The sequence below is a fragment of the Cryptomeria japonica genome, chromosome 3 (genome assembly GCF_030272615.1).
Source record: "Cryptomeria japonica chromosome 3, Sugi_1.0, whole genome shotgun sequence".
Lineage (NCBI taxonomy): Eukaryota > Viridiplantae > Streptophyta > Pinopsida > Cupressales > Cupressaceae > Cryptomeria > Cryptomeria japonica.
The window spans coordinates 22,606,652-22,619,081 of NC_081407.1; the positions used below are offsets into that span (position 1 = coordinate 22,606,652).

Consider the following 12,430-nt stretch of genomic DNA (forward strand, 5'->3'; position numbering starts at 1 on the left):
GTAAAACTACCCCTATGCCTTCTATCTGAAGGAATCATGAAACACATTTTTCAAAACCTTCAATCTTAGGTAAGGTGTCACTCTTCTCCTCGAAGGGATAATCTAGAAAGGTGAAAGTGAGTCATTCCCCTCTCACAACTCAATTGAATATTGTTGGTGTAAATAATTATTCATCATGGATATTATTACACTGTACTTAAGTTTACTTAGGAAATGCATTTCATAGTAGTTTGGGTATGAGACACTTGGGTGTTTGTGCCATATTGGGATAGTGTGTGTAGGAGAATTTCCACCTTTTATGGTGTTGATCTTGTTGTTACACTCCACATTCAGAGGGTGATCCACCTCATGTGGAATATTATATTGTTTCTCCTACCTACCCACACCTATTTCCTACCTACCCTCGTTTCTTATTGAGCCACATGTCATGTTTGTGTGCTCACATATCCATATAGCCTTGCCTATATAAGAAGGCTCATATTCATTGTATGTAACATTTGATGATCCAGTTGATCAGTATTTTTATCTTGATAGAATACAGTTTATTCCTATCATTTATTTTGTTCTCTCTTATTTGTGGTTTCCATTGCCTCTAGATCTTGGCAAAATCTCACAAATATCATTAATGCATGTCATACGTCATCTCCTTCTACTAAAAAGTAAGGTATTATAGTATACCAAGGAAACAAGATGGTGGCGAGCTACTCTAACCAAACATTAGCAAGTTCAACTTATTATCTTTTAACACCCATGAAATGGAAAATACCACTAACACTCCTTACATTAGTGTAATTGGTAGTTTGATATATGCTATATTCCACACCAGATTTGATATTACCTAAGTAGTGGGAATCTTGATTTATTTCAAGGCTAATCTTAGTAAAGATTACTAGGCTATTATGAAGAATCCATTTTAGATACTTACAATCCACTATAGAGTATTCTATTTTGTCCCAAGGTGGTACTTTGAGCGACTTACGTCTAATATATATAGGTTCTATAAGTGACCTATAAACAACATGTAGAGGCTCCATTTGTCACTTGGAACATTTTCAATGATGTGTGTAGCACCTCATACAACTTATAGCCTATAAGTATAGAGGTTCAACAAGTGACTTGGAACCAACCATTTTTTAATTCTTCTAGATTACTTAGTGGGTATAAGGAATTGTGAATTTTTATTGGTCTAGTGATATCCATAATAAAATATATAATTTGGTGGTTCAATGAGTTGGATGAGAAGGCAATAGTTTGTGGTTCCCTTATCCATTATTGATATTGAGGCAATATAGATTTAAATATTAAATTTGACACTAAGTCAAAGATATATTACAATTTGGTGTGATATTCAAAGTGTCATCAATTTGGTAAGTAACTTGAGCTTTCATGTTAAGATGAATCATATTGATTTCTAGTACCATTTTGTTCATGACATGATAGAGAATGGAAGGGTAATATAGGAGAAAGGATTATGTGATATCCATTATCCCAAAATCACTTAAGACACAATCTTAATATCATCTTTTTAAAACATTGCCGTCATTGTATTTAAAAAGACTTTGTTACCAACTAACTATTAATAAACTATTCAACTTCACTAATAAATCAAAATAAAATAACAATATTCATATTGTTGACAATACTCATATTCTTTAAAATGCAATATAAGTTTAAAAAATTCTTTTCAACTAAGGGGTAGAAGTTCATTATATGATTTGGTAAATCAGGCATTAAAACTCACATCTTTTAGCAAAAGAAAAGTTCGACAAAGTAGCATAGTAATCAACAATTTAGATGGGGTCGTTACGCATCAACGTCTGATTATGAGTGCATTGAAATGTCGAAAAAGTAACGTGCTTGGGACGCCAAAACGTTCTGCTATCGTGGGATGTCGGTGGGTCAACTTCCTCTTCCGAAACAAAGGTTATAGTCAGAATCAGAAACAAAGGCCATAGTCAGAATAAAACAAAGATTTGATTTGAAAAACTTGTTTTCTAATTAGAAGAGCCGAAGAAATGTAAAATCAACAATCTATTCTTGATGAAATTGGTATACGAAATGGTAAACGGTTGTTGATTTGGGTGGCAGGGACGAAGTTTCTCCAGTGATTGCAAGACAAAACGATAAAAAGTGTGACGCATGTGCTTCATCCATGCCTCTCTTTGACAATATATTTTCCCAATTATTATGCCTTTGAAAACCGTCCATAAGTCGCCTTAGATTCTCTCTTCAATGCTTGGTATCAAAATTAGTCCCAGTCTGGTGCACATGCATGCATGTAGCTTATTCTTCAATTTAGGGACTTGGTATGAAAATAACATTGTAATCATCAACAACAACAACAATGTAGATGGGGTTGTTAGAGATCAAGTACGTTTGATTAGCGTGCTTGGGACGCCAGAAGCTTCGCCTAACGCCCGATGGTGTTCGCTCATCTTCCCATTCTAAATAATCACAAAGAGAGATAATCATAAATTCATTTGAAATGGTTGTTTTAAAAGGGAAGAACCGAGCGAACGTAAAATCAACAGTCTATTCTTGATAATATTCGTAAACGAAAAGGTAAACGGTTGTTGTTTTGGGTAGCACAGACAAAACTTTCTCATGTGGTTGGAAGAGAAATGATAACAAGTGTTATGGCAGTATCCTGCATGTGCTTTCACGCGGAAACGACTTCTTTATATTATTCTAAGCACTTGGTTTTTGAAAACCCCTCCAGATTCTCTGTCAGACTTGATGTATAAATCTGTCGCACTTCACTCAACACACACGCATTCTTCAATCCTGATGGCCCAATGGTTTTCCTCTGATACGCCAGATCTCCTTGCCTTGATTTGCACGGCTGTTTGATTAGTATCTCTATTGTATGTAATGCTAAGCTTTTAGGCCAAGCCGTTGTCAACATTATTATATTCTCTCTGATCAGAGAGAAGTTTTCTGTAATTCATCACCATGAATTCAAGTGGAAATGTGAAGTTGAGAAATCTATACCTGAAGCGGCTTGTTGGGGTCCTGAATGCTCTGAAGAAACCTACCGCTAGCAATCCAAGCAATGAAGTGGATAAAGTTGCAGGCTCAGCTCACAATATTAAGCTGGCAGCTGATGTATCGCTTGCTCTCACTGTAAACCGTGCAGCCTGGAGCCGGGCACTTCTTAATAGAATGATCTCTGGCGAAAAGAAAAAGAGGATTGCATATAGAAAAATCGCGCGGCTGAGAAAGTTTCAAGCCTTAATTGCTCACAAGGCCAGATGCCATTCTCGTTTGAAACGAGCCCAAATGCACGAATACGTGAATTCGAATGAATTTAGAAGCAAGCAAAGGAAATCATTATACAGAGTGTTGGGTTGCAAGAAAACGGGTTCTGCAACGTCATCGAATGCAAGACAAGTTAGAAAGCTGCAAAGCCTGGTTCCTGGTGGGAAATCGATGGACACATCCAGCTTGCTTAGAGAAACTGCCGATTACATCGCTTCTCTTACAATACAGGTAGATGTTCTCAAATTTCTTGTCATTTCTGCCAATAATACCGAACACCCAGTTTGATATTTTCTGTCACAATAATTATACAAGAAACCTGAAGAGAGGAAAAACTCTTATTGGTATATTTCTGGGGCAGCATAGATTCCTTTTCTTCTACTGAGGACAGATTATTTCGTTTTTCCATCGAAAATGGTATTTTTTATCGTCGGGAACTGCAGCTTATTCTTCAATTCAGGGCTACGAATGTTAAATTTGGATATAACTTGATTTGATTGTATAGTTATATCATTTCTTTGATTTAAAGAATGGTATGTTGATATGCAATTTGTTGCATCCATTTCAGGAGGGTTTTTTTGGTTTTCCTTCACCAATTATATTATGTGGTTAATGTTTTTAAACTCTAGTCATTTTAAAAATAATTGTTCTTATTAATTTCACAAGCAATTGTAGAGTTTTTTTCTTTTTGTTTCTAATAGTAAAGAATATATAGAGAAATTAAGGAAGCCAGAGCTTCACCATTTTCCTTCTCTGAACTGGATGACAATAAAGAGAGATTCTACAAAAGAAAGTGTCAGCCACATGGTGTCACTAAGGCAGTGCTCTCGTAATGTCAACAGATGTCAATGACAAACCGACACATTACAAAAGGCGAAATGTTACCCCTTACCGAAAGGAATAGGTAGTTTAATAAGGAACTGGCAAACCCCCAAAAAAAATCTGTAACATCTTTATTAGACGACCAGGTTTTTTTTTTATCTTAATATTAAATTTGTGACTAGAGTATATCTTTGTCCTCGAAACTTTATTTCTGGGGTTTGTTGTGCAGATATTTGATATCAGATCCTATTCAACATCATTTTGAGCTGAGAGATTAATAATCATATGCTTTCCAAATGAAGGACAATGACCCTGCTGTTTATTAGACTACCCACATGAAGGCTGAAACAAAGTGAGAATCAATTCCAAAAAGAAGCCTTCTAAATTTTCCCCGCACATTCGAACAAAATCTTATCGAGAATGTTCTTGCTGGAAAATTGCATTACACTAGTTGGCCCATTGGATACACTCCAAAATCAAGGCCCTTTCAAATTCTCTGTCAATAGACATTGTAGTGTTTTAGGGAATTTTGACTTGTCAATGCAGCCATGAATGACCAGATTCAACAATTGGAAGCCGTCATTTCTTCATGTATGTTGAGAAATATTATCTTTTGTGGTGATGAAAAATGCCGTCCTTACTATCACGGTGGTGCAAATCTTACCATGTGACCATATCAAGTACGATTTCTAATCTATTAAGACCGGGGAGAAGTTCTTCAACACCACCCTCTTAAGATCTATGAGAATGAATTTGTAGAAATTTACACCGAAGGAATGATAAATAAATATAGGAATATACAGTGAAATTACGAAACTGCCTTGCATGTGCATGAATTAGTTGCCCACAACGTGCGAAAGAACGCCAAATAAAGTTAAGTCTTATTTTACTGACAGTTTGGAACTTCCTACCGCTGATTTTGAGCATACCTCCTCTTCAGTTATTTTGGGCAAGAATTATCCTACACGCAATAAGCCAAATCTCCCACCATTATCAAGAAAAGCTCATTGCGCTATGAGAAAATTCGTACTATTCATTTCCATGAGAGATGTGTTCTTGTGAACCACTTCTTATAAAACATTGGTGGATGAATTTGACTTGAAAACTACATAGTTGAATCCTCATAACAATATCATAAAGAAAGATAAAGATTAATTATGCTGTCCATATCAGTTTAGGAACAAGTGTAATGCCACAATCTAATTAAAACATTTTATCATTTTTGGAAAATTACATTTGTGTCTATTGAGACACGATGATACTATTTTGTAATGGAAAAATTTAATTCTTTGTTTATTTATTATTAGATAAATATAGAAAGAGATAGCACTTTATTATAGATATATATGACTATACATTTATTATTATATGATTATTAGTCATTTGGATCTAGATGTTAAAAGTTTTAAAATATTTTATGATTATTGAACAATTAGTCAACTATTATTGCTTGTCTTGAGGTGACCAAACACACCTCAAACACACATTTGTTGCAATTTGATAGCTTGTGCTAGTATTTAGATACATTACATTCATTATAAGACATGTAGAACAAATATATATATTTTCATTATACAACATTGAAAGTGCAATTAATCGTTATATATCAATTTAGTAGTCTAAAATGATAAAAGAATTTTGAATATCATTTTTTGTTATTATTAAATCTTTGTACACTTATATGAAAAGGTTGACTTAGGATCACTTGTCTCCTTGGAATGTAATTATATCCTTATCAAGGAATTATTAATTACTACCTATCCTATAGATTGTTATAAGAGGTAGAAGTCACAAAGACACACTTGGCAAGTAGAAGAATAAACTTCCAATATACACAAAGATAGTTGTAGACTCAAAAGACTAGTCTAAGGAAATTAAACTTGTCCTTTAACAAAATATAGATTCAACAAAATTTTTGAGGCATTCATTTGGTACATATTCAATAATATTACTATTTGATATCAAAATATTCATTATTGACACACATTATTCATTCACTCGTAAGGTACCAATAGAAATGCTAATTCCATATTTTCTCAAAATTATGCTTTTGATGCCCTTTTGTGTACATTAATAGAATTAAAATACCTCCTTATTTTTACGAATTATGTTATGATTAGATTAAATTGGGAGAGGCCCAAACCATTACATAACCACTACATAGGCAAAAAAGTAAGAAAAACCATAGGATTCACAAGAAGTCAGAGCCCAAAACCCAAGTGTTAGTGGCCGAAAATGAACGAAACAGAGTGGGCACCCAAAACTTGACACCACCAAACCCAAAGGAAAATGAGACTATAAAAAAAGAGAACAAAAAACTACATAGACCCATTACCATTGAAGGTACAAACCGATGGCATACTTGGTAGAGGGCTTCTTAATCTTTTAGTCTTAACTTATAGCCTTCATATTATCAGAGAAGGAGAGCCTCTTGTTAGATCCTTTACAAGATGAAATAGTAGGTGAATCCAGAGTCACTTTCACTCTAGACACTAATGCCTCCAAACCAATAGTAGGGAAAGAATCCAAATGTTGGTTCTTTCAAGCTTGCCTCTTATTGATCTCCTCTTGGATGGCTTGTAGAGTTGTTGAGTTCCTTTTAAATATTTAATTGTTATGAGAAATCACATCCTCCGTTTTTCTTTTAAGGGACACTTGGCTACTCTAAATCTCTTGAATTACCTTCATCATTTCTTTCATGTCCTCCTTTTGGTCAATCTTGTCACAAAGACCCTTCGGTTCCTCCTCCATTGTGATGTCCCCGATATAATTAAATAATAAATCTAGTTATTTTGTTATAAGGCCCCAAATTTAATAACAAATCTTTCGGGCCCTTTTATTTATTTAGATTAGACAAGTTTTGGTTGGTCGTGTCGGCCCGTTTGTAACCCTTCGGGAAGTTTCCCAGAGCCCATATATATGGCCGTGTTAGTCATTGTTGTAGGCATGCAAATTTTTGGTATCATTTCTCTATTGTGCAAATTCCTGTTGGAGTTTTGTTATCTGCCATTTCGGAGGTGAAAGACCCTCCCTATTTGGTATTTACAGTTTCGGTGAGGTTCACCTCTCACCTTATTCTGTCATTGTACTCATTCCGGATCTGGCAAATCTTTAATTTTATCATTGTTTAGTTTCTCCGCATCTCTGTTAATCTGGTTTACATACATAAGGAGGACTCCTAATATTCAGAATCCATTACTCTGGAAGGTCACCAGACAACCGCTGAAGCTCACCATACCTCTGCATCTTCACAACCACACACCGTACTACCACCCCTCCCCTTCTCACCACCGTACAACTTTCTTTGGCCCCATTGTACACCTCCCTCACCACCGTACAACCTCCTGTGGCCACACCGTACACCCTCCTCACCACTGTACAACCCTTTGGGCTCCACCATATGATCGATTGACATCACCATATGACTATTATACCGTACGCCTCCCCTCACTCCACTGTACGATATTTACACTGTACGGCGTGCTCTCCATCCCCTACCATACGGTCTTCCTCTCCCACCGTACACCCACCCAGTCACCACATGGGTGTCCCCTTCCACCGTATGGTTGATCTGCACCGTACAGGTCTGGAACATTACAGTGGTACCAGAGCTTGTGATCTTGCCATCCTGTCATGTCGTGGATGCAAGTGTACACCAGGAGGAGGTACCTTTCAGTCGATCAAATAGGGGAACCACAATGTATCTCCTACAAGAGAAGTCATGGCACTATTAAGGGACCTAATCAAAAGCCAAGCTCAACTCAACGACACCCTAACCAGAGGAGAGAAGCAACAACAAATCATGGAGGAAACCTTATGACAATTGGCCTTGGGAAAAATGAATGGAGAACAGAATGGACAGGGCGATGATTCGGTCATGGGAAGTGTAAGTTCTGATACTAAATGTAAAGTACAGATGCCAATAGCTAACAAGTTGAGAGGGGGGGGGGTGAATCATACAAACTTAATCTCCCATAAAATCAACAGATTCAACCTCGGTAACTAATACTTCAGCAATATAACCAAAAACTCCTAAACTTGCAAACTCATAAACACATAATCATCATAACACATATAACACCAGATTTAACGTGGAAACCCAAATAGGGAAAACCCACCGTGGGATTTCAGACCCACTAAGAAATATACTCTTCTAGAGTATGCTCGGTTAAAAGCAAATCCTGTTAAAGATTACAAACACATTGCTAGATGTGACCCGGTAAAGGGATTTCCCTCAGATCTGTTAGGATCTTCACTTTGTTAGAAGTGACCTTGTCAAAGGATTTCAAACACTCATTTAGAATGTTACCTTGCTAGAGGGTTTACAAATAAGACTGTTAAGTCCACTTGGTTAAGAGATTTTCTGTCACTTACAAAATAAACAACAGTAATAAATATATCTGCAATTTTGCATCTAAAATGCTAAAGCAGATTCTTATTTGCTCAAAACAATCTTGTCATAGGACTTATCTTGTCCCTGTGTTGGGATCCTTACTCTGTTATTCAAACAGGTCTTCAAGCTTTTGTGCTCGGTAATCACTATGTAGCATCCCTGTGCTTGCACTTCCCTGCATGGATTGTTCATCAATAATTTCTTATTTATAAATAATTTGCTAACCGCTGAATCTTCTTGATCACATTTCCCATGATCAATCTTAGCCATCAGATCTTCAATCTTGACTAGGTACAATGCATCCTTTGATCTGAAAATGTTTTACCTTGCCTTGGGACTTGCATTCCTTTCTTGTAACTTGCACAAGGTTATTGCGGTTCAATTTGCACTATAGATCTTCCTGCCGATCTTCTATTGCCATAGATCCTTATCAAACTTCATGCACGACATACCAATCATTTATACATCTCCAGCTCATCATTGTCCTTCATTAAATAATGCTTTTATTCATCCAATGCGCTTTGTCATAACTCGGTTGCAACTTGGTAAATACTAAACTTTACTCGGTAGACATTCCACCTTCATTAATCGATATCGATAACCTTAGGGTTTACTGACTAGGTTCCTTAGGGTTTTACCGACTAGGTTCTTTGCTTGGTAACATAGTATAGTATTAACCTTACAATCAACAACATATGTAGGATATCAAAACAATCTAAACATCATGATCTCATCATTGTCTAACTCGGTAATAGTTGCCCATTGAATAACTTATTTCTGCCCTTTCTTATCACATTCTTTCTGTGTCTTTTAACGACTACTTAATTCTCTTCAAATCAATCTTCTCAAGATATGGCAACATCATACTGAATCAGAAAATCAATTTCTTGACATCAATGACAAAATAATGTTATAAAGATAGTTATCATCCTTTTTCCAGTTATATCAATAATCTTCAACAACCTTCTCAATATCCTTAATGAATATCAACAATATTTCTATTGAAATGCCAACAGGAAGGTCAAACATCCAATGCTCATATTCACGGCCACTGATGCTGAATTTTCCTCAAAAATCAAAAGCACCACGGGGGGAGCAAGAACCCACCTTTTAGGAGATGCAAGCATAGCTGAGTCAAGAGTGGAGGGATGCAAATCTTGAGGGGGACATATCCTTCAAGGATTATGTGGAGCTTCAGATGAAATACTTGGGTGGCAGAAGTCGGGGCCATTATGGACACTATAATAATGACATCAAGCAAAAGGTCGGTAAGATCAACTTGTCATCCTTTGATGGGACTGGAGTGACCTCGGCATGTGCCTGGGTTCAAAAAGTAGATGCTTACTTCCAACTTAACCCGATGCCTGAAGATGAAGCTATCAAGTTTGCAACTCTCCACCTAGAAGGGGTCGCGCATGAATGGTGGCATCATGGAATGATCACTCTTGGCCATGACCAGATAACTTCCTATATCGAATTCACAGAGAAGCTCATAGATCGATTTGACAGGAAGGATCCAAAACTCAATTTCAAGGAGTTGGCGTAACTAAAGCAGTCGGGATCTGTGGACAGTTATATCATAGAATTCCAGAGACTATCCGTGTTGGTGACTAACAGCTCAGAGCGAAGATTGGTGGTCTTGTACATAGATGGATTGATGGAACCACTGAAAGGTTGGGTGAAAGGGTTCAACCCCTGCATGCTCATGGAAGCAATAAAAAAGGCCCATAACATGGTAGCATCTTCCTTTTCTAAAAGTTTTGCACATACCAAACCACCTTTCATTCCGAGGGAAAAGGATAATAAACCTTATCCGAAGGGTGTTGGAATTTTTGATGTTTATGTTGTGATTGTCATTGATGGACACACACTTGTATTGAGATCCCCTTTATATGTATGAGCTCATGCTCAACCGGTATTTGTTCCAACCGATATGTTGTACTCTAGTCTTTTGACTAGTGGTGATTTTGCAGAATGTGTTGCCCGGTCTGAAGTGGCATGTCGACCCCAAGCGGTTCGCAGATCACAAGTAGTACAAGGAAGAAAAGTGGCACAACACATTCTTACCAGTCTTCATTTTTGTCAAACCGGCAACTAGCATTTTTGTCAAACCGGCAATCGGCATTTTTGTCAAACCGACAACCGGCATTTTGTATGAACCGGTAACACTCTGTGATGAGTTACCAATTGGCATTTTGTGATGAGTTACCAATCCACCGATTGTTTGACGGTGCTGACACATTGACGGTGTTTCTTGTGTCATGTTACTGAGTATGTCTAGATTCACTGACCGACATGAAATCAGATTCCTTTAAAAGGACATCATGTCTAGGGTTTTTAAGTTGTTGAAAGAGCTGCGAATAGGGTTTATGTTGAGCTAGGGTTTAAGGTGGAAGAGGAGAGCGATCTTATTAGAGAAGATCGAGTTGTAACTAAGAGTGAGATAGAGAAGACTGAAGTAATGCTGGAATGCATTAGCTGTGAGCAATACTGGATCTAACCAAGTAGTTTGTGCTAGTAGATAGATCAAACACTTGTTGATTACTCACATCTTTGACAAGTTTGTAGCCCTTAACCGGGTAGGCCTCAAAGCCTTTGTAAAATCCTCTAACAAGGTGGTTCACACATGTGAATCTAAAATCCTCTAACAAGGTAGTATTTAATCGGACTTATCTCCTAACAGAGATTGAGATTCCTAACAGGATCTGTTTTGGTGAAAAACATTGTAAGACCTTAACCGGTCTGGTTTCTATTCTGTAGATAGTGACTTGTGAGTTCCATCTCACCGTGTTTTTTCCCAGTTGGGTTTCCATGTCAAATATATTGTGTTATGGTTGCATTTCTTTTGTGGGTGAATGGTTTATTTGCATTTTGGTTTGTATGTGTGATAACCAGTTTGATTGTTAGACTGCTTTATCGGTTTATCTCTAGACTGTGTAAGTGTTTTAGTGCAAAGATTTTTGGCATACTAATTCACCCCCCCTCTTAGTATTCATCACTTGGTACCAGAAGCAACCTTTCTATAAGTTTAACCACTTGGAAAGAGATATGGGAGAATACACATTGAGGGAACTTACTCAACGGCTCACTAAGTCTGAGCAAGCCTATGATGATCTTATGGTCAAATACAAGGCATCTCAAGCAAAAAGAAGAGGACATGCAGAGAGGCTGATGGAACTATCTGAAAGTAGTTCTGAAGATGAAGCTAACATGGAAGCTATGATTGCTAAAGTGAATAAGATGAATGATTCAAACTCTAATCTGAGAAAGGAGTTGGAAGGACTGACTATTCGGTTTAGCCAAGAGCTTGAGAACCGGAGAAAGGCTAAAGATCTAGTAAAAGACAGAGATCATGAGATCTCCAAGTTGAAACAAGAGATTAGTGCACTAACTGCTCACCTTCATGAGAGCAGAATGGAGAAAGAAGACATGCAAGGAGAATTGAACATTGCCATCTCAGAAAATGCAAGTCTTATGGAGACAAACACTACTATTTCTAAAGAACTCTTTGAATCAAAGGAAATACCAGCTAAGTTTGGCAAAAGTACAGTCAGGCTAGAGAAAAAGCTTGAGTCATCTAGACCGGCAAAGAATACCAATGGTCTTGGTTTTTCTGGACATGAGGAAGGAGAATCCTCAAGGACAAATGCTAAAGCATCAAAGAAGCAACCGACACTCAAAGGAAAAGGTAAGCAAAAATTCAAACCTATTTGCTTTAACTGTCTTAAAGAAGGACACACTGCCAATGTGTGTAGGAGCAAAGCCTACAATAATTTTCCTTATTTTATCAACAATATACCTAGATCCAATAAGTTCAATGGTCATTGTTATGCATGCAACAAGTTTGGGCATAGAGCATTTGAGTGCAGGTCTATAATGGATAACACCAGAAGATATCCTCAGAGGACCAAAGGAAGTGGTCCTGAATCTTTTATGAACTGGAACCACAACTGGTTT

General features: G+C 37.1%; 1 protein-coding gene across 1 annotated transcript; it reads left to right on the top strand.

The window, feature by feature from the left end:
- Nucleotides 1-2,952: 2,952 nt before the first annotated feature.
- LOC131068595 (transcription factor IBH1) lies at nt 2,953-3,546 on the top strand. Its single transcript, XM_058003824.2, has one exon. It carries the CDS (start codon nt 2,953-2,955, stop codon nt 3,544-3,546), a length of 594 nt encoding a protein of 197 aa, XP_057859807.2.
- The last annotated feature ends 8,884 nt before the right edge of the window (nt 3,547-12,430 follow it).

Excerpts from the sequence above, each read along its gene's own strand:
- LOC131068595 (XM_058003824.2), top strand. The coding sequence starts at position 2,953 with ATGAATTCAAGTGGAAATGTGAAGTTGAGAAATCTATACCTGAAGCGG.